The sequence below is a fragment of the Rhinopithecus roxellana genome, chromosome 6 (genome assembly GCF_007565055.1).
Source record: "Rhinopithecus roxellana isolate Shanxi Qingling chromosome 6, ASM756505v1, whole genome shotgun sequence".
Classification (NCBI taxonomy): Eukaryota; Metazoa; Chordata; class Mammalia; order Primates; family Cercopithecidae; genus Rhinopithecus; species Rhinopithecus roxellana.
The window spans coordinates 58,087,237-58,111,256 of record NC_044554.1 but is presented as its reverse complement, the minus strand read 5'-3'; the positions used below and the strand labels follow the sequence as shown (position 1 = coordinate 58,111,256).

Sequence of the window (24,020 nt, the reverse complement as noted above, 5' to 3'; positions counted from 1 at the left end):
ACGAGGTCAGGAGATCGAGACCATCCTGGCTAACACGGTGAAACCCCGTCTCTACTAAAAAATACAAAAAAAAACTAGCCGGGTGAGGTGGCAGCGCCTGTCGTCCCAGCTACTCGGGAGGCTGAGGCAGGAGAATGGCGTGAACCCGGGAGGCGGAGCTTGCAGTGAGCTGAGATCTGGCCACTGCACTCCAGCCTGGGTGACAGAGCGAGACTCTGTCTCAAAAAAAAAAAAAAAAAAAAAAAAAAAAAGAAAATGCAGAAATCACCGGTCTTCTGTGTCGCTCGCGCTGGGAGTTGGAGACTGGAGCTGTTCCTATTCGGCCATCTTGCTCCGCCCCCAATGTGCGTATATTGATTCATCCTTGTATCCCTGGGATGAATCCCACTTAATCACAGTGAATAATTTTTTCAGTGTGCCTCTGGATTTAGGAGATTTGGTTTGTTAGTATTTTTTTGAGGATTTTTACATCTTTTTTTATCAAGAACATGGGCCAATAGGTTTCTTTTTCTTGTTGTGTCCTGGTCTGGTTGATACCAGGGTAATATTAGTCACACAGAATAAGTTTGGAAGAATTTCCTCATCTTCAATTTTCTAAAAGAGTTTGAGAAGAACTGATATTTGTTCTTCTTTAAATGTTTGGTAGAATTCTAGAGTGATGTCATCAAGTCCTGGGGTTTTCTTCAATGTAAGACTTTTTATTACAGATTCAATCATTACTCATAATTGGTCTGTTTGGGTTTTCTGTTTCTTCTTTGCTTAATCTTAGTAGATTGTACATGTCTAGCAATTTATTCATTTCTGCTAAGTTTTCTAATTTGTTGGAGTACAGTTGTTTGTAGTAGTCTCCAATGATCCTTGTATTTCCATGGTATCAGTTGTAATATCTTCCTCATTCTGATTTTATTTGGGCCTTTTCTTTTTTTTCTCTTGGTTATTAGCTAATGGTTTGTTGATTTTATCTTTCAAAAAAAAAACCCAACTTTTCATTTCATTGATCTTTTATAATTTTTAGTCTCAATTTCATTTATTCTGCTCTGATCTTTATTATTTCTTCCCTTCTACTAATTTTTGGTTTGGTTTGTTCTTGCTTTTCTAGTTCCTTGTGGTGCATAATTAGGTTGCTTATTTGAAATCTTTCTACTTTTTGGATATAGGCATTTATTGCTATAAACTTTCCTCTTAGTGTGCTTTTGCTATATCCCATAGGTTTTGGTATGTTGTGTTTCTATTTACATTGGTTTCAATACATTTTGTAATTTCTTTTTTACTTTCTTCAGCAGTAATTCAGAAGTATGTTGTCTAATTTCCATGTAAGTATACAATTTTGGAAGTTCTTCTTGTTATTGACTTCTAGTTTTATTCCATTATGGTCAGAAAAGATACTTGATATCATTTCAGTTCTTTTAAATTTCTTGAAAATTATTTTGTTCCCTAACATAAGTCTTAGAGGATGTTCCATGTGCTGATGGAAGGAATGTGTATTCTGCACCTGTTGGATGAAATGTTCTGTAAATGTTTATTAGGTTCATTTGTTCTAAAGCACAGTTTAAGTTCAATGTTTCTTTTTTATTTTCTGACTAGATGATCTGTCCAGTGATGGCAGTGATGTGTTAAAGTCCTCTTTGATATTATTATATCAAATTCTATCTCTCCCTTTAGATCTAATAATATTTGCTTTATGTTTGTGGGTGCTCCAGTGTGGGGTGCATATATATTCATAATCATTATATCTTCTTACTGAGTTGATCCTTCATCCTTAGAACCTTCTTTGTCTCTTGTTTATAGTTTCTGACTTAAAGTCTGTTTTATCTGATATAAGTATAGATACTTCTGCTCACTTTTGGTTTCTGTTTGTGTGGAATATTTTTTCCATCCCTTCAGTTCAGTCTAAATGTGTCTTTATGGTGTAGTAAGTTTCTGTAGGCAGCATATAGTTGGTTTTTAAAATCCATTCAGACAGTCTATATCTTTTAAGTGGGGAATTTAATTCACCTACCTTTAAGGTTTTTATTAATAGGTGAGGACATACTCCTATCATTTTATTGTTTTCTGGTTGTTTTGTATGTCCTTTGATCTTTTCCTTCTTATTGTTTATCATTGTCATTTAATGGTTTTCTATACTGATAAGGTTTAATTCTTTTCTCTCTTTTGTGTATCTGTTTTACCAGTGAGTTTTATACTTTTATATGTTTTAATGATAGTGATTATCTTTTTCCTTCAAAATGTAGTATTCCCTAGATTATTTCTTGTAAGACCAGTCTAGTGGTGATAGATTACTTCAGTTTTTGCTTGTCTATGACAGACTTTGTTTCTCTCCCATGTCTGAAGGATACCTTTGCTGGGTCTCATATTCTTGACTGGCAATTTTTTTTTCATTCTGCACGTTGAATTTATAATCCCATTCTCTTCTAGCCTGTAAAGTTTCTGCAAAGAAATCTGCTGTTAGTCTAATGATGATTCCCTTGTGTGTGACTTGATGCTTTTCTCTTGCTGTTTTTAGAATTCTTTGTCCTTGACTTTTGACAATATGACTATAATGTGCCTTGATGAGGACCTTTTTTCAGTTGAGACTATTTGGGAAGCTTTGAGTTTCCTGGATCTGGATCTCATATGTCTCCCCAGACTTGGGAAGTTTTCAGCTATTATTTCAAGACATTGGTTTTCTACACCTTCCCCTTCTTCTGGAACTCCCATGATATAAATATTTGTTTGCTTAATGGTGTCCCATATGTCTTGCAGGCTTTCTTCACTGTTTTTCATTCTTCTTTTTTTTTTTAACCTCTTACTGGGTGTTTCAGACTACCTGTCTTTAAGTTCAGAGATTCTTTCCTCTGCTTAAGTCTGCCATCAAAGCTCTTTATTGTAATTTTTATTTCATTCATTGAATGTTTCAGCTGTGATAATTCTTTTTTATTATATCTATTTATGTTAAATTTCTTATTCATATTATGAATTGCTTTCCTAATTTCACTGAATTATCTGTCTGTATTTTCTTGTACCTCATTGAGTTTCCTCAGTTTCTCATTGAATTCTTTTTCCAGCAATTTGTTGATTTCCTTTTCATGGGAGTTTGGTTATGAAAGTTATTATGGTTCTTTGGTGGTGTCATATTTCCTTGCTTTTTAGGGTTGTTTGTGTCCCTGCATTGATGCCTGTGCATCTGGTGGAATGACTGCCCCTTCCAAACTTTCCAGAGTGGCTTTTGTAGAGAAACTTTCACCTGCAGTTGGGTATCTGTGTGCTATTTGGGAAGGATGTGCTGACTTGTTTCTGGATAGGTGCAGTGGTATAGTCTCCATGAAGTTTTCGTCTGTGTTCAACATAAGCAATAACTGTGGTTGCCTCAGTGGTATAGGCTGTAGAGGTTTGTGGCAGCAGCAGCAAAAGTTGTTAATCTCTTCACTCTTAAGGGCTTTTGAGGTCTTCCTATTTTTGTTTTCCCCATACTGGGGAGACTTAGCTGAAGAGATCCCTCTTGTTGTCAGGCCTGACACAACCTACAAGCAGCTGCAGTGGTATGGGGTTCCAGGTGCAGGTGCTTGGAGTGGCTGTGGGACCACAGCCTTAGATTCAAGGACTCATGAAACTATTGTGGCACCTGGATCTTCTGGTGCATGTTCACTCTCTATGGCAGTGTTGGATGTAGGTTCCCCCACAGAGCCAGGGTCTATGAATCTGAAGCATCCCATGGGGCCAGGTTGTAGCTGTGATTCTACTCCTAAGCTGGACTCAGCACTGGCCTGACTCTGGGGAGGAAGGAGCACTCTGGAAGTTTGAGCCCAGCAGGCAGGATATGGTTACAATTCAGGAACCTGAGGCAATAGGACTCAGTGATAACCCAGATTCCAGTGGATGAAGCACTGTGTAGTAGTGACTTTAGACCCTGGAATAGTGAGGGTCCGTATATCACAGACTCTGTGAGACCAGGTGCAAGTACCCCAGAGTGGTGAAGTACAGCTGTCATCAGGGCCCTAGAGGGCCCAGCAGAGCAATGACTCCATTTTCCAGGGAGGAGGTATCTCAGCAGCTCAGACTCTAAGGGACTAGTTCAACTCCAGGGAAACAGAATAGTCTAGTTGTTTGGCCTGTAAGGTGGGGTGTCTCAGCTCAGCCACTGCTATTTCCTTGGGACACAGGGTATTACGTCGGCTCAGTCCTGGGATGCACAACTGCTCAGCTTAGCCAAGACACCAATCCTCCAAGCGGAATGTACTGCTACAGCTCAGGGCTGGGGGCTGTGACTATTCTGGGTGGCCCAGGCAACATTTCCCTGGGATACAGGGCACTACTGCAGCTTAGGTACTGGGGTACATGACCACTCTGAGTGACCAAGGCACCATTTCCTGGGATACAGTGTACTGCTTTAACTTAGGCACTGCGGAGGCATGACTACACTGAGCAGCCAAGGTATTGTTTTCCCAGGAGGCAGGGTACAACCTAAGCTTCACCCTAAGGATGAAAGGGGAGGGAGAGTGTAACAGCTTCAGTTGAGTTTCAGGGAGCTCAGTTTGAGGATGTTGGACCACCAGCCCTGGGGTGTTTCTATAGAGCCTAGTCTCAGGGATGAAGGGGAGCTATAGCTACTTACTCCTGGTGCAAGACATACTTCTGCTGTAGTTCCAGTTCCAAAATGACAGCTCCTTCTCTGTGGAGAGCACAGCTAGTGGAGTCCAGGAAGCTCCTTCAGCTGTGAGGAAGAACTGTGCCTGTAAGGAATGCAGGAGACTCCAGTGGTGAAGTCAATGGGTATCCATTGTGTTGATGGAGGTTGCTGGGATCCTCTTGCTTTCTCTTCCTTGCTGTAGGAAGAAGTTCCTCCTGGTTCCCAGCTGATCGTGGTTGGAGGATGGGGTGGTAGAGGCCTGGCGTTTCCTTCCATTTTCTATATAGCTTTCCCTAGTTTCTGCACTCACCAGGGTTTCTGTCACTCCTCTCATGCACTCTGGTGCACTCCCTTATTTTCATTAAACATATAGTTGCCCCTCAGTATATGTGGGGGATTTGTTCCAGGACCCCCATGTATACCAAAATCCACACATACTCAAGTCCCACAGTCAGCCCTGTAGAACCCATATTTTCAAAAAATTGACTCTTGATGTACACGGGTTTCACATCCTTTGAATACTGTATTTTTGATCCATATTTGCTTGAAAAATATCTATGTATAAGTGGATCCACACAGTTCAAACCTGTGTTGTTCACAGGTCAAGTGTAATTGTTTATTCATTGTTTATTCATTGTTCTTTTTGAGGGGTGCGAACTAGGGTCTTCTAGTCAGCCATCTTGCTGACACTGCTCTGAGAAATAAAAATTTTTTTTTGACAACTTCTAGCTGCAGCATAGAAACCAAGTTCTCTAACATGACATGAAAGACTTCCAGTGATCCTGTGACCCTGACCTTTACAAAGATGATCTTGTTGCCTCACCGTATATCAGTCTTCTCACCTCCTTGCTTCTGCTCATACTGACTTCACTGCCTGAAACATACTTCTCCCTCTCTTCAGCTAGACTAGCTACTCATCATTTAAAGCATAAGCACCAAGGTTTAATAAGATTCAAACAATTCCTTAAAATAAGAGTGAGATAGATTGAATCATAGTTATGTACAAGTTAGTCTGCTGGCTCAGCGAAGGGAATCTAATCCACCTGGAAATCTGCAAGAATGATTTCTTAAATAAATTAATTCTTAAATCATGATGTAGTCTTAACTGAGAAGTTGGGCATTTAGGGTGGAAAGGAAAATCACTTCCTTGACTTCTTAAAAGACTATTGTCAATGGTTCTATGATCTTATATGTAAATGTTTTCCTTACTTGTAATGTAATATGTCTGGGATGGGAGAACTCATTCAGAGCCTTATGATTTCTCTCATCTCTTTGAATATTTATTCTCCCCTTTCCAGTTAGAGGAAAACTCTGTTTAATAGAAAAGAGAAAAGTAACTTATGAGCTGAGGAACTCTGCTCTTTGTCACCCATAAGTATTACAAAATAATTCCAAAGTATAAATCTGAACATTCACTGGTATATTTTTATTCTAAATATAGTTATGTAAAATTTTGTTGTCAACATTTTCTTCAAGTCTTAGTTTATTTGAGGTTTAATCATCCTGAAACTACTCTATGGTTTAGCCACTCTCTTATATTCAACCTTTGTTACATAATCTTTCCATTGTTGTTCACGTTCTTTTAAAACAATCTGATGTTTCTCTCCTTCCCAGAGGTGCCAACTTGTAATAGTGAGTGGTTGTGCTAGATACTTGGGTACAACGGTAAATAAAATATAGCAGAGTGGGTGACAAGTCAATAGACATAGTAATATGAAACAAATACTACTTACTGTGTTATGGGATTACATGGGAGTTGTTTGTGTGTAGGAGCAAATCAGAAAAGGTTCCTCAGAAAAGGTAATTGTTAAGGTTTCAGGGACCAAATAAATTGAACTTTTTTTTAAACCAACTTCTATATCTACTAAGAATTAGAATGAAAAAGTAAGACAAAATACTAGCAAACCAAAAGGGATTATACACAATGACCAAATAGGATTTATCCCAGAAATGCAAGGTTAGTTTAACATATGGAATTATGAAAATTAAACAATATAATATATCATGTTAATAGAATATAAATAAAAAGACACATGGTCATCTCAATAGATGCAGAAAAAGTATCTGGCAAAATCCAACATTTTTTTCATGATAAAAAAGAGACACTGAACAAATTAGGAAAGATAGAATCTTCCTCTACCAAAAAAAAAAAGCCATCTTCAAAAATTCTACAGCTAATGTCATAGTTGGTAGTGCAAGACTAAATGCTTTTCTCCCTGAGACCTGGAACAAGACAGGGATATTCACTCTCAACACTTCTATTCAACATTATAATGAAGGCTTAGGCAGGGCAATAAGGCAAAAAAATAAATAAAAATAGAAGGCATCCAGATTAGAAAGAAAAAAGCAAAGCCATCTGTATTTGTAGAATACATGTTCTTGTATACAGAAAATCTGAAGGAACACACACACACACACACACATACCACACTATTAGCACTAATAAATGAGTTCAACAAGGTTGCAGGATAAAAGATCAATAGGCAAAAATCAGTTGTAATGAATGAACTGTATGGTATGTGAATTACATCTTCAAAAACCTGTTATAAACCTCTATACACTAGCAATGAACATTTTGAAAATGAAATTAAGAAAACAATTCCATTTACATTAGCATCAAAAAGAACAAAATACTTAGGAATAAATTTTACAAAAGAAGTAGAAGACTTATAAACTGAAAACTACAAAAAACAGTTGAACTATATTAAAGAAGCTCTAAATAAATGGCAAGATAACTCTATGGTCATGGATCAGAAGATTTAATATTGCTAGATGGCAATACTCCTCAAACTGACAGATTCAGTGCAATCCCTATCAAAATGTCAGCGACCTTTTGTGCAGAAACTAATAAACCAAGCCTGAAATTTATATGGAAATGCAAAGGACCCAGAATAACCAAAGCAATTTTTAAAAAGAACAATGTTTGAGGACTCCTGATACCAAAACTGATTACCAAGCTATAGTAATCGAGACTGTGTGGTACTGGCCTTAGGGTAAATATATAGATAAATGAAATAGGATTGAAAATATGGAAATAAACCTTTATATATATTTCAATTGATTTTTCAACAAAGATGCTAGGACAATTGGATGGGGGAAAAAATAGTCTTTTCAGCAAATTGTACTGGGACAACTGGATATCTACATGCAAAATAATGAAGTTGGCCCTGTTCCCTATATAATACACTAAAAATAATTGAAAATGGATCATAGAAACAAATGTAGGAGTTAAAACTACTCTTAGAAGAAAACATAGACTTACTGTTTAAGCAGACAGTAAGGGGCCTTCTCGTTTTAGCTCCAACATGAATAAAGCTTGAAAGTCAACATTCCTGTCCTTACAAGAAAAAGCCGAACAAACTAAAAATCAGCAACTTATTGGATCCATCAGAGAACAGAGGCTGACAAGTAAACCTTCACCCTGAAATCTGAAGAGACAGACGAATCCAGGGAGTCACCGCTGAGATCTGCTTGTCTGAAGCAGAAGCTGCTAGAATCATAAACTGGTAGGAACATTTAAACAGTGATTTTAACAAATTGCCAGAGGCTGAGTGCACATTAGCTTGAAAGTGAGAAACTCCTGGTGGCCATAGTCTTGTATGGAGCTTCACTTTCATGGACTTTATCTTCAGGAATCCCACCAGGTTCTCATAGAGCCAAGAAAGACCTCTTAGTTGCTCTGGGAAGGAGAGAAGAAGAGTAAACATTGTGAAATACACCCAAAGCATTCTCCATAACAAGGGCCTATTCTCTTAGGGTGTTAACTCTAAAAGGAGAAAATCAATAGGTTAGAGACAAATGAAGCATTTATTCAGAATAGGAATTGCAACCTGGGTAGTAGTCAGAGACCATACCACCCAGGAGGGGCAAGAGGCCTTACATTTATAGGAATTTATACAGATTACATAAGTTGTTTGTCAGATTTTTCACTGGTTTACCAAACAAAGAAGGCTTTAATCATTAGTAGCATGGTGCATTTACATCAGCTGGCAAGGAAAAACTATATACAGAATCCCTTCAAGACTGGGATCCATTCCCTTGTATTGTTGAGAGCACAGATGTTTGCAAAGGAATTTGGTTTTCATAGTTCCCTTGTTGGTCTCAAAGTTCATCAGCAGTTCAGCATGGAGTCAGTAGCCCAAGATAGTCACTGATGTTAAGCCTGGAACTCTGCTAAGTTCACAAGGTGAAGAGGCTTTACCAGAACCTTATCCCATTTTGGGGGAGGGATATTTCTGCAACTCCAACCTCCTGTAGTCTTCCTGTCTCACTGGAGGGTCAGAGGAAGAAAAGCTAAGAAACACTTATTAATGTCAGCCCAGGAACACAGGCCCACTTAGACTGAGATTTAAAAATAAGTTTATAGGATACTTCCTCTCCCCCATACCTTACCACCACACCAACATGACTCCAGTATAATCACAGTGGCTTACAGCTGATAGAGCAACAAGAAAGACACAGATTCTATCTGATAAGTTGTTCTTCGGAAATCCTAAAGACAACGGGAGAGACAAAAACAAAGATCCTAGAGGAATTCTAAGCCTTCGATACCAGTGGCTACAGCAAACATTAAACAGTCTAATTCTTTGTCAGATTAATATAAAACCCCATAGTAAAGGCCTATTAACTTCAGTTTTTGTTACTCACTGTCCTATGACCAACAAAAGATTTTAAAGCATTTTAAAAGGCAAGAAAATACAAAAGCCATATGTTATCTTTGCTTTCAGTTCCCCAAAATAGAAAATGGAAGCAACACTTTTTTTTTTTTTTTTGTGCTAATTGGATACATCATAGATTATCCACCATTCAAAGTCACCGTCACTTTTTTTCCCCTTGACCGCTGATGTTGGCAACTATGATTTTTGCTACTCACAATAATGGATCATCCAGGGGAGCATCACTCTGAGTAGAGGTGGACTGACGTGCAACTTAAGTGTGTTGCAATCTGGAGTGCTAACAATTCATCTTTGGGCAGAACGCGGTGACTCACGCCTGTAATCCCAGCACTTCGGGAGGCCGAGGCAGGCAGATCACCTGAGGTCAGGAGTTCAAGATCAGCCTGGCCAACATGGTGAAACCCTGTCTCTACTACAAATACAAAAATCAGCTGGGTGTAGTAGCACATGCCTGTAGTGCATCCTACTTGGGAAACGGAGGCAGGAGAATTGCTTGAACCTGAGAGGCGGAGGTTGCAGTGAGCCAAGATAGTGCCACTGCATTCCAGCCTGGGTGACAGAGACAGACTCTATCTCGCTCTCAAAAAAAATTAATCTTTGACTTTACCTGTGAGTTTACTGTTTTGCTTATATAGAACTAACTTAATTTCAGTGTTGTGAATATTGGGATCATGTTTCCTAAGAGTTCAGACAATGAAAAGAAAATTAGTATAATACCAATGCCAGCATGGCCCAAACATCACCAAAAAAGAAAAAGAGGAAAGAAAGAAAGAGAGACAGAAAGGAAAGAAAGAAAGAAAGAAAAAGAAAGAAAGAAAAGAAAGAGGGAGGGAGGAAGGAAGGAAGGAAAAGAAAAGAAAAAAAGAAAGAAGGAAGGAGGGAAGGAAGGAAGGAAGAAAGAAATAAAAAGAAAGGAAGAAAAGAAAAGGAAGGAAGGAAGGAAGGAAGGAAGGAAGGAAGGAAGGAAGAAAGAAAGAGAAAAGGAAGGAAGGATATATATGGCTATTCTTTTAACGACTGGTGGAAGAACATATACAACTAGGAAGATACCCAAAATAGAACATCACCAAAAAAGAAGAGAAAGAAAGAAAGAAAAGAAGGGAAGGAAGGAAGGAAGGAAGGAAGGAAGGAAGGAAGGAAGGAAGGAAGGAAGGAAGGAAGGAAGGAAGGAAGGAAGGAAGGAAGGAAGGGTAAAGGAAGGAGGGATATATATGGCTAGTCTTTTAACGACTGGTGGAAGAACATATACAACTAGGAAGATACCCAAAATACAGCATATGACAAAATATGCAGAAAAGAATTTGGGACTGTGCATCATAAAGGAAAGGATGTGAAAGCACATTTGAAGACTGAACCTCGGGAGTCCTGGAAGAGACAAGCAAGTACTTCTAAATCAATTGAAAGTGTTTTTATGACCCAAGAAGATACCAATGCTCAGTTGAATATAATAGCTGGTGGATTCGCTTGGGCATACCACACAAATGAATGCTTATCACATCATTCATTCCCTTGATTGCTTGATGAAACAACGTAAAATTACATTTCCTGGTTCAAAGGTTACAACTAAAATATCCCGTGGGTCAATAAAGGGAAAATTTTGTAAAAGATGTGTTGGCTTCTTAAAGGGTAGAGCTCATTTTGTCAGATCTTACCAGCAATAATGTTTTCTACAGTGTATCAAGTGATACACTGAATCATGGCAACAGAAGAAAAAATCCCCATGGCTTTTAGGTACTTTGATTTGAAAAGCAGGGTTTCAAATAATCCTGATTTCTATGAATATTTTAATGAAACCAAAGAAAACATAAAACCAAATATTGCTCGCTAATATTTTGTCCAAATACTGACTAGACTTTGCTCATCAATCTGCATTATTGGCAGTGAAAATGTAAATTTTGGCACGTTTCATTCAGTCTGTGAACTTCTTATCAAAGAAAATGAAAAGATCTTACCCACTAAATGTCTTCCACACGTTGTACTGTGAAGGGTATGATTTGCTAGCCTGTGACATTGAGGTTTTTGTAATAAAAGTTTGGGGTCACTTTTTAATTTCCTGAAAACATACAGAAGCACTGAATGAGACTTCTGACTTTATAGAAATGGAAGAAGATATCCTCCTTAGACATGTGCCTGAGTTGTTTGATATTATATGTAGGTTGTGACAAAGACATGTATGGTAAAAAATGGCATTTGGGAGGAAATAAGACTGACTCAGAACTCAAAAATATGTCACTAGAAAGGAGCATACAAGTTAAACAGTACTAAAATTATAATTTATTTGTAATCTATGCTCAGTTTAAGTTCAAATTACCCAGTGCTTTAAAAACATTTTTCCCTGAGAAAGAGAAGTTTAACTTATAGTGACATTCAATGTGCTTTAGATAATCTATAAACAGGACATTTTAGATATGGAACCCTACATGACAAATTTATAGATGCAAAGGGACTAAATGGCAAACAGCTAGTCTACCAAAATAGGTCTATAGATACTAAGTGAGTGGACAGTTTTGAAAAGCTGGAAACCAATTCCTACAAGTCTAAATACCGGCCATTGCTAATAAGTAAAGTCTAAATACAGTCATCCCTTGGTATCATGGAGGATTAGTTCCAGGATCTCCTACAGATACCAAAATCTGCATATATGCTCAAGTCCTGCTCTAAAATGGCATAGTGTTTGCATATAACCTATGCGTATCCTCCAGTATGCTTTAAATCATCTCTAGATTACCTCTAATACCTGACACAATGTGAATGCTACGTAAAAAGTTGTGAGACTGTATTGTTTAGGGAATGATGACAAGGAAAAAAGTCTGCACACATTTGGTACAGATGCATTTTTTTCCTAAATATTTTCCATCCTTAGTTGGTTAAATCCACGGATGTGGAGCCCACACAAACAATGCCAACTGTATTCCATGCTCAAAACATTTTTGTTGACAGGATATCTAACTTGATGTCATTGCATTGGAATGATACCAAGAGCCGTGTAATGTGGGCTTGATAAGAGCAGATCTTATCACGGGGAATTTGGCATTCAAGTGTATTCTATTTAATCACTACATCGAAGAAAGATATCCCAAAGACTGCAGGCAGTTCAAAGAAGTATTATTGGAAAAAGAAACAGAAAGAGCAAAAATATCCTACTTTATAATGGGATACTAAGAAATATATCCTTGTTAGTTTTTAATAAATATTTACATTGATCTTTCAAAAGGTCTTATCTATAACCTAAGAATATACAATAATAATATGACATATAAAACTTAAATATCCACTAAAGAGCTAAAATCTGTATCAGAGGAGAGAAACATTATAAAAACATCACTTTTCTCACACATACTATTAATCTGTTCTATTACTACTAATTGCCACTGTTACCTAGTCCTGTTGTTGTTTTGCCTAAATAATTGCCTGTATATAACAACAAAGCAAATAATACAGAATAATAAAAATGTTAAACACTTATTTTCATATTTTATTTTAAAATACTATGTGTATGCAATTATTATATATTAGACTATTTTTGGCCTGGTATATCTGTGTCCTAGATTGGCTCTCTAAAAAGTTGGTCACCTTAGTGTACCTGTCACTGTCTTTCATAGATTCTAACATAGATATACTCAGTTCTGAAATGTTTAACACTTATTAGATAGGTTAGGTATTTATATTGTTTGCTGTTCTCTTGAAACAGTTTAATTTAAAGGCTTCCAGGGAAAATATGTACACATATATTTTGTGTGTCTGAATGAAACAATGGTAGGTTAATTGAAGATAAGCGCAATTAAACTAGCCATTAAATATGTGGATGAAGTAATTGTCAAGAAAGTTAAAAATTAAGTCTTGTTGATTTTTAAAACCTAACTTCAGATGTTTTATGGAATATTCTCTTTTTTAGTGAAAATACCTGAACAAGCCCCTTCTTGGCTTCTAAAAAAATATTTGAGGTAGGAGAACTGTACTTGATTTCTTCTACCTGACTACCTTATACCTTTTCCTCTGTCTTATGAGATTTTGATTTTGAGCTAAAGCAACAGGTAAAAGTGACCTTTTGGATAACCATTGCTAATCAGATGTCTCCTCATATTCTACATAGTATCTGGGACTAGGTCAGTTTTATACCTAGTGCGCCACAAGATGTGTTTTAGCAGGTTCTGAGAAGATTTCAATATCCCCAGACTACCCCAATAGATGCCTTAAAATCTAGTTAGGTATTTATTTCTGTGCATTTAGCATTGCATTGTCTGAGTTTCTCTCTTTTTTTTTTTTTTTTTTTTTTTTTTTGAGACAGAGTCTCGGTCTGTTGCCCAGGCTGGAGTGCAGTGGCAGGATCTCGGCTCACTGCAAGCTCCACCTCCCGGGTTCATGCCCATTCTCCTGCCTCAGCCTCCAGAGTAGCTGGAACTACAGGTGCCCGCCACCACGCCTGGCTAATTTTTGTATTTTTAGTAGAGACGGGGTTTCACCGTGTTAACCAGGATGGTCTCAATCTCCTGACCTCGTGATCTGCCCGCCTCGGCCTCCTAAAGTGCTAGGATTACAGGCGTGAGCCACTGTGCCCGGCCGGCGAGTTTCTCTTTTTAAAAAGAAACACTGCTGGCATAAGATAATCATTTAGCACTTTAGAATGAATGACAATCAAATGTTTTACTATCCATTGTAGCAACTGGAGTACTGGTCATGGGGGGATAAGAATAATACTAAAAACTGGAGAAAGAAGAGAATGGGAAATCAAATATAACAGACAAACTTTATAGTTTTGTCTAAACCAGTAATTATTATATCTCTATCACCCTTGGCAAGTTTCCCCTTACTTAGGAATAATATAAACAACTGTCTGGACGGTGGAATAGGTAACCATAGGTAAGTATTTGAGAACCAGCTAGATTTGTGCAACAGAGAGACCGTGGTATATCCTTTCTTCCTTCCTGGCTTCTCTTCTAAAAACTTAGTTTCTGTTAATAAAATGGGTTCTGATGAAAGATGTAGACTCTCTTGCCCCAGAAATATAGAAATTTAGGTAAGAGACCAACATGTAAAGCATCTTTGGGCCTACTTTTACTTGGATCTAGAATTGATTATTTTAAACTGACTTAATTTTTAAACATGTATTATTTATCATGTCCTATGGAAAGAAATCAAATGATGTATCAAGACAAAAGAAGGTAATAGAAAAAGTACTGAAGTTAGATGTGAATGCTAGACCTGCCTCTGCCCCTTACTAGCTATGTGATCTTGAGCAAATAGCTTAACCTCTCTGATTCCCCTTGTGTAACATGAGAATAACATTGGCCATCCTGCCTACATCATGAGACTGATCAGAGCGCCAAGTATGATAATGTATTAAAAGACTTTGCATACCCTGAGGCGTAATATGCAAATATAACATAGCTATTACATTACTCTTACATGAGTAGTTTACTGTTGACAATGAAATCAGAGGACCCAATTTTTTTCATCTCCCAAAGTATGACTCAGAGTCATAGCAAAGACCAACACGAACATTTTTTAGAAATCACTGAGAGGCCAATCTAGGAAAAAAATTCCCCTCAAAGGAACTGATTTGTTTGGAAACTGTTTCAAAGTGACATCCTTGAAGTCTCCTATGGGCAAACAAACTTCTACTTGGACTGAGAAGACAAGGATACCAACAGAAGGTCGTTACTGGTTTTTATTGTTCAAGATTTTCACACATACAAAGATGGTTTTCACTATATCATCATTAACATATCCTGTGAAACTTGGATCATGGGAACTACTTTTGTAAAAAGATGGGATCGATAGCTATTTTAGTGCTGTCTGTGAAAAATACTTGCTTTATTTAATTTGCATATGAGTTGAATATAGAAGGAAATTATTTCAGTTTAATACAGCCTTAAAAAAAACAATTGCTGTATTCCTAATACTTCCTGTTACTTGATGCCTTTCATCCTCACCACTACCCACCAAGAAAACAAAAAGGCATTCTGGTAACTTCTGCTTCCTAGACATAGGGTTTTCAGTTGGAAACCATTTTATACTTCCTCATTCTTTAGAGTGGCCCTTAACTAATTGAAGACTAATATAGTTCATATTATTGATGACTATATTGACTAATATAGTCCATTATGGTTGATATGGTTTGCCTGTGACCCCACCCAAATCTCATCTTGAATTGTAGCTCCTATAATTTCCATGTGTTGTGGGAGGGACCCAGTGAGAGATAATTGAATCATGGGGGTGGTGTCCCCCATATTGTACTCATGGTAGTAAATAAGTCACAAAATCTGATGGTTTTATAAGGGGTTTCCCCTTTCACTTCGCTCTCATTCTTTCTTGCCTGCACCATGTAAGACGTGCCTTTTTCCTTCCATCATGATTGTGAGGCCTCCCTAGCCATGTGGAACTGTGAGTCTATTAAACCTCTTTTCCTTTATAAATAACCTAGTCTCTGGTATGTCTTTATCAGCAGCATGAAAACAGACTAATACAGTAAATTGGTACCAGTAAAGTGGGGTGCTCCTGTAAAGATACCCAAAATCGGGTAACAGGGAGAGGTTGAAACAGTTTGGAAAGCTCAGAAGATAGGAAAATGTGGGAAAGTTTGGAACTTCCTAGAGACTTGTTGAATGGCTTTGACCAAAATGCTGATAATGATATAGACAATGAAATCTAGGCTGAGGTGGTCTCACATGGAGATGAGGAACTTGTTGGGAACTGGAGCAAAGGTGACTCTTGCTATGTTTTAGCAAAGAGACTGGCGGCATTTTGCCCATGCCCAAGAGAGTTGTGGAACTTTGAACTTGAGGGAGATGATTTAGGATATCTGGTGGAAGACATTTCTAAGCAGCAAAGCATTCAAGAGGTGACTTGGGTCCTGTTAAACGCATTCAGTTTTAAAGGGAAACAGCATAAAAGTTCAGAAAATTTGCAGCCTAACCATGCAATATAAAAGAAAACCCCATTTTTTGAGGAGAAATTCAAGCTGGCTGCAGAAATTTGCATAAGTGGCAAGAAGACAAATGTTAATCCCCAAGACAATGGGGAAAATGTCTCCAGGGCATGTCAGAGACCTTTGCAGCAGACCCTTCCATCACAGGCCCAGAGGTCTAGTAGGAAAAAATGGTTTCATGGGTTGGGGCCAAGGCCCCCTTGCTATGTATACCCTAGGTATTTGATGTCCCACATCCCAGCTGCTCCAGTCATGGCTAAAAGGAGCTAAGGTACAGCTTGGGCTATGGTTTCAGAGGGTGCAAGCCCCAAGCCTTGGCAGCTTCCACATAGTGTTGAGCCTGCAAACACACAGAAGTCAAGAACTGGGGTTTGGGAACATCCACATAGATTTCAGAGGATATATGGAAATGCCTGGATGTCCAGGCAGAAGTTTGCTGCAGGGTCAGGGCCCTCATGGAGAGCCTCTGCTAGGGCAGTGTGGAAGGGAAATGTGGGTGCTGGGGGTCAGAGCCCCCACAGAGAGTTCCCACTAGACACTACCTAGTGGAGCTGTAAGAAGAGGGCCAGTGTCTTCCAGACTCCAGAATGGTAGATCCACTGACACCTTGCACCATGCACCTGGAAAGCCACACTCATTGCCAGCCCATGAAAGCAGCTGGGAGGGAGGCTGTACCCTGCAAAGCCACAGAGGCAGAGCTGCCCAAGACCATGGGAACCCACCTCTTGCATCAGCATGACCTGGATGTGAGACACAGAGTAAAAGGAGACCATGTGGGAGCTTTAAGATTTGGCTTCTCTGCTGGATTTCAGACTTGCACAGGGCCTTTAGCCCCTTCGTTTAGGCCAATTTCTTCCATTTGGAATGGGTGTATTTATCCAATGCCTGTACCCCCACTGTATCTAGGAAATAATTAACTTGCTTTTGATTTTACATGCTCACAGGTAGAAGGGACTTGCCTTGTCTCAGATGAGACTTTGCCCTTTTGAGTTAATGCTGAAATGAGTTAAGACTTTGGGGGACCGTTGGGAAGGCATGATTGGTTTTGAAATATGCAGACATGAGATTTGGCAGGGGCCAGGGTGGACTGATATGGTTTGGCTATGCCCTCATCCAAATCTCATCTTGAATTGTAGCTCCCATAATTCCCACATGTTGTGGGAGAGACCCCGTGAGAGATAATTGAATCATGGAGGCGGTGTCCCCCATGCTGTCCTCGTGATAGTAAATAAGTCTCAGGATCCATTGCTTTTATAAGGGGTTTCTCCTTTCACTTTGCTCTCATTCTCTCTTGTCTGCTTCCATGTAAGACGTGCCTTTTGCCTTCCACCATGATTGTGAGGCCTCCCCAGCCACATGGAATCATGAGTCCATTAAACCTCTTTTGCTTTATAAATTACCCGGTCTCGAGTATGTCTTTATCAGCAGCATAAAAACAGACTAATACAACGGTAATTCATGTTAGTTTAAACTATAGCAAGTAAGGCTAAAGTCAAATTCACCTGCTCCAAATCTGTGATTACTTAAATATTATCTGCTGACCTTCAATGGAACATAAAGTTTATTCATTAGGTCTTAAAAATTGGACTACCATGGAAATGATAATTGTCATAATATTTTCTTCTGTTTCTGGAATGAATTGACATTTTTAGTTTACCTTCCCTAAAGTGTTTTATCAAAAACAGTTATTCTATTCATTAATTCTTGAAAAGTGTTAATAATATCAAAGATAACAATGTGGAATAATTGGCCAATATAATTTTATACTCCATTGACATAATCCAAAGCATTGAAAAAAATGCATCTCAAAATAATGCACCTCACTTACTTATGTTCTCAGTATTATGTGGCTATGACAAGCCAATAGACCATTTCATGAAGGCTTATATTTTCACCAAGAGTAATTTCAGTATGAGAGAACTTTGGTCCTCTCTCATGGGTTTTTTTTTTTTTAATTGCTTTAATGCTTGGAAGGTTTTACCCCATCTCCCATCTCCAGATCATAAAATGATCATCTGTTTGGCTCTTAAATATTCATATAAAAATTAACACTAACCCTTGTCTTACACCATAGCAAAAAAATTAACTCAAAATGTATCATAGATCTAAATATCAACGCTAAAATTATAAAAACTCACAGGAAAAAGCATGGGAGAGAATCTTTGTGGTTTTGGAATAAGAAAAGACTCCTCCAGTAGTACTCATAAACACCAATCATAAAAGAAAAATTTGCTTAATGAACTTCATCATTCTCTTTAAAAGACACTGTTAAGAAACTTAAAATGCATGAGACACATTGGAAAAAATTTACCAAATGTACAACCAATAAACGCCTTGTTTTATACCTATGTCATTTCTTCTTTGAACTTGGTAAACACAAACACAATACTCCAGCAGAATCCACTCTTCTACTTAGCCAGACCATCCGCACCTTGAAATAAGTCATGGCATTCCAGGAATTACTTCTCTTTCATTGGAACATGCTTCACCTGCATAGATTTTCTGCTTATATTAGCTGTCTATAATCATTTCTTTTAATGCTCTTGGTAGATTCTAAATATTAATCAATCACTGCAGCAAAAAGAAATCAAATTATTGAAGCTGAGTGATAGGTTTAAGAGGGAGTTCCTTATAGTAGTTTCGGAGTTCCTTATAGTAGTTTCTTTATATTCAGGAATATAGAAAATGTTTTAAATGAAGTCAAAAATATACTCTCACAACTATCAATAATCTGTTCTTGAATCAAACTCTCATCCATATGAGTTACAGTATGTTTATAGAATGTTTCTGGTGTTTCTTTATTTTCTTAATATGCATGCTGCTTTTTCTTAGGAGAGATTTTTAAAAATCAGCCTACAGGAGTTTTATCTGATCCATCTGCACTGTATTTAATAGAAAGACCTTCAAGTTTCTGACATATGGAAACCCATAATCCCTACTGTTTTCTCATGGTAGTCAGTTTCCTCTTTTTCACATTCCATCTCAGAAGGAGACTGAGAGGGGAATAATTAGATATCTGTAGTCACATCATATCTCACTGAAAGTTGGAATCTGGACAGGTATAAATAAGCAGAGCCAGGCAGACTGAGAATCTACATTAGCTCAATTCCAAATTTAAGGAATATAGGTTACATTTCAGCTCTTGCAACCTCATCCACGTCTCTAGCACATTTTCTCCATTCTTTGTGTTGTAATTTTCTTCAACTGCTTCAACTGCTTTTTTTTTTTTTTAATGTAAGGATGTTCATCATGATATTATTTTATTTTTAAACTTTTCATTTTGGGGTTCATGTGCAGGTTTGTTATATAGGTAAACTCATGTCACGGGGGTTTGTTGTACAGATTATTTCATCACCCCAGTACCCAATAGATACTTTTTCTGATCCTCTCCCTCCTCCCACCCTCCATCTTCAAGTAGGCCCAGTGTCTGTTGTTCCCCTTGTTGTGTCCACGTGTTCTCACAATTTAGCTCCCACTTATAAATGATAACATGGGATATTTGGTTTTCTGTTCCTGCACTAGTTTGCTAAAGATAATGGCCTCCACCTCCATCCATGTTCCTGCGTAGGATATGATCTCATTCTTTTCATGGCTGCATAGTATTCCATGGTATATGTATACCACATTTTCTTTATTCAGCCCACCATTGTTAGGCATCTTGGTTGATTCCACGTCTTTGCTATTGTGAATAGTGTTGCAGTGAACATACATATGCATGCATTTTTATGATAAAATGATTTATATTGCTTTAGGTATATACCCAGTAATAGAATTACCAGGCTGAGTGGTAATTCTGTTTTTAGCTCCTTATGGAATTGTCATACTGCTTTCTACAATGGTTGAACTAATCTACACTCCCACCAACAGTGTATAAGATTCCCTTTTTTCTGTAACCTTGCCAACATCTGTTATTTTTTGACTTTTTAATAATAGTCATTCTGACTGCTGTGAGATGTATCTCATTGTGGTTTTGATTTACATTTCTTTAATGATCAGTGATATTGAGCTGTATTTCATATGCTTGTTGGCCACATGTATGTCTTCTTTTGAAAAGTGTTCATGTCCTTTGCCCACTTTTTAATGGGGTTGTTTGGTTTTTTCTTGTAAATTGCTTTAAGTTCTTTATAGATGCTGGATATTTAGACCTTTGTCAGATTCCTATATTTTCTCCCCACTCTGTAGGTTGCCTGTTTACTCTGTTGATAGTTTCTTTTGCTGTGCAGAAGCTCTTAAGTTTAATTAGATCTCGTTTTGCCTCCTTATCCTTTGACTAAGCCAATGCTGAACAACTGTAATTCTAGATGAATCTAACTATCCATCTCTACCCCATCTTAGATTACAGAGCCCTGCTGCAGAAAAACTGCATTACCAAATGGCACCACACATTCTTGTTTGCACAATTTACATATACATACACTTGATCAACTACCTCTTCCATTCTCCAAAGTAACTATTCTAAATCTTTTCCTCTCTCTCTCCTACCTAACATCTCCCCTTTACCTTCAGTAGATAACCTCACTTCTTACTTCACATATAAAGCAGAAACAAAAACCAGAGAGGTCATCAACAAATCAACTCATCTCAAACATCCCTCCTTCTTGTTTCACAGAAATAAATATCCCTCTGTTTAAGGTTAATTCATTCAGCAGTGCTCTAGATCCCATGTCCATCAATTTCCTTAGTGAAATAACTCTAATTACTGCCCTCTTTCTCACCTTCCTCAAATATAGCCAACATTCATTACCTTCACTTCCTCACTTGTATACTTCTCAACCTAGTGCTTGAGAATGTTTCTACTGTTGCCATACCATGAAATGGTTATTTGCAAAGCCATATTGACTTCTCTACTGTTGATTATTCCCAGGGCCTTTAAACTCTTTCCCTTGATTCATTGAGCTATTTCACAATCTGAGTGTCATATCTGTGACATTACTGTCTCCTGGTTTTACTCCTGTTTCTCTAGCCATTCATGAAACATGTGTTGAAATATATGAAGAGGAGCCCATGTAGGACATCACTTCTGCCTAAATTTTAAGTAGGCTATTTTCCAGTAGTCCATCCTTTGGTCTTTGTCACCACATACTTTATCTCTGAGCACTCTCATCTCTACCTGCAACTTCAACCAGCAACTGATGACCATCATATTTTTTAATCTTCAGTCTAAGCCTCTCCTGAATTTCATATTCCTCTGCCTACTGGATATCTCCATCTGTTTTTCCCCACAGGCACTTATATTCAACTTGTCCACTGCCAATCTCTTTCTCCTGCATCCCATGTTTCAGTCAGTGTACTGCCATCATCCAGTTATCTAAGTAATAAACCCAAGACTTATCCTAATGTTGTGCACTTCTGTTTTTTGGTCTCTAATAACATGAAGCTCTATCCATTCTACCTCTAAAAATTCTCTTGAATCTGCTCTCTTCATCCTAATGCTGCCGCTAATTCAGACCCTCATTTTGCCTCCCTTGAAGAACTGCATCAGCCTCCTAATTTGTCTCCCTGCCTCGTGTTTCACTTTTTTTCCACCTTTTGTTTTCCTGGGTCCCAGTGTGATCTTTCAAAAATGCAAATCTGATTATCTTGCGTAAAGTCTTCAATGGCCCCCTAACTGTATCGTTCAAAACATAGTTATTTAGCGTTATCAGTTATGAATTATTCCCATCTTAGAGGATCTCTCAAAAGTGTTACTGCAAACAAGGCTTCCAGTTTGGAACCATGTCTTCATACCTACCTGATATCCCAATTATTCTACACCACACTTATGATTTCCTGAATGTGCCATGTTAGTCCCACATCCTAGATCACTCTCCTTCTTTTTTACTTGGCTGACTTGTGTTCATTCATTTACCCAATACCCTTTGCCCCCATCTATAAGTATGGCTATAAGTATATGTATGTAGTAAGTGTCCTGGTTTATCTCTATGAAGTATATTCTAATAGATAGTTTACTTTTTGCTCTCTAGTCCTGATTCTTAACATATTGAAGGCAGGGACTATGTTTTTCACATCTATTTACCAAACAAAAATAGTGCCAGATATACAATAAGCATTCAGTGAATGTTTATTTATTTATTTATTTTTGAGATGGAGTATTGCTCTGTCACACAGGCTGGAGTGCAGTGATGCAATCTTGGCTCACTGCAACCTCTGCCTCCTGGGTTCAAGCAATTCATCTGCCTCAGCCTCCTGAGTAGCTGCAATTACAGCACTCACCACCACGCCCACTTAATTTTTGTATTTTTAGTAGAGACAGGGTTTCACCCTGTTGGCCAGGCTAGTCTCAAACTCCTGACCTCAAGTGATCCATCTGCCTCAGCCTCCTAAAGTGCTGAGATTATAAGCATAAGCTACAACACCCAGCCTACATTCAGTGAATGTTTATTGAGTGGCCTAAGAATGGTTTATCAAGAAACTGTAAATAAGTTCATTTCATATGCCAGTATTGCCAGATATTGTAATCATACATTATCTTTCAGATCTAGCTTAATGCAATGCATGCTTTATCTTTTTATTTTCCTTTTAAGAATAGATAATTTTTTACAAAAAACTTGTAGAAATTTTCAAACATAAACAAAAGTAGAAAGAATAGAATAATGGGTCCACTGATGCCCATCACCCATCCTCATCAGCATCCTGCTACTCTTGTTTCATCTGTTTTCCCACCACTTTTCCCTTAGAGCATTTTAAAATAAATTCTATAAATTATATTATTTTGCCTATAAACAGTTTAGTGTATATCACTAGATAAACACTAACAAAGCACAGTGTATTTCTTGCTTTTATTCTGAATATATTCTACTTTCTCTTATGCTGTCTACGGACCAATTTAAGCATGACAATTATAAATTATGACATTTTTTTAAATGTCTGACTACTAGTCTTCCTTCAGGCTTTACTCAGGGTTACCCTCGCTTCCCAAGTATGTTGACTCTAAATTGTGATAAAATACACATAACAAAACTTACCATTTTAACTATTTTTAAGTGTTATCCTACCCCGTATTAGTTAGGATGACAATTCAGTAGTGTTAAGTACAGTCACATTGTGGTGCAATCTCCAGAACTCCTTTTTCTCTTTTAAAATTGAAACTTTATGCCTAGTCTTCCTCACTTCCCCCTCCCCCGCCCCAGCACCTGGAAACCATGAATTTGACTGTTCTAGTCAAATAGAATTCTAGTCAATGGAATATTCTAGTCAAATTAGGTAGTGGAGTCACATATTTGAATGACAGATATGGTATTTGTCTTTTTGTGTCTGGCTTATTTTATTTTGTATAGTGGTCTCAAGGTTTATCAATACTGTAGCATTTGTCAGTATTTCCTTCCTTTTTAAGACTAAATAACATTCCATTGTATGAATATACCTCATTTTACTAATCCATTCATGAATGAACACATGTGTTGCTTACAACTTTTGGCTATTATGAATATTGCTACTATAAAGATGAATGTGTCTATGTCTCTTTGGGACCCTGCTTTCAATTCTTTTGGGGATATAGCCAGAAGTGGAATTGCTGGGTCATATAGTAATCCTATTTTTAATTATTGAGGAACCATCATATTGTTTTCCACAATGGTTGTACCATTTTACATTCTTATTAATAATGTGTGAAGGTTCCAATTTTTCTAATCCTTGTCAACAACACTTGTTATTTTCTGGAGGTTTTTGTTTGTTTGTTTGTTTTTTATAGCAGTCATCCTAACTAATACGGGGTAGGATAAACATTTTTTAAAATGTTATTATATTCCAGTGTCTCCATTAACAAAACAATAATTCCTTTGTATCATCTAATAAAGAAGGGATTTCTAAC

The 24,020-nt window shown here is 37.6% G+C and overlaps 2 protein-coding genes across 7 annotated transcripts in view; one reads left to right on the top strand and one right to left on the bottom strand.

The window, feature by feature from the left end:
* The window catches only part of AGBL3 (ATP/GTP binding protein like 3), a 149,565-nt gene that overhangs the window by 105,259 nt on the left and 20,286 nt on the right, over positions 1 to 24,020 (top strand). The window lies entirely within an intron of this gene.
* The window catches only part of CYREN (cell cycle regulator of NHEJ), a 75,266-nt gene continuing 57,263 nt past the window's right edge, over positions 6,018 to 24,020 (bottom strand). The window contains exon 2 of the mRNA XM_030933105.1: positions 6,018 to 8,285. Within this exon, the coding sequence (XP_030788965.1) occupies positions 8,277 to 8,285 (9 nt within the window). The 3' untranslated portion in view covers positions 6,018 to 8,276. The remainder of the gene's footprint in view (positions 8,286 to 24,020) is intronic.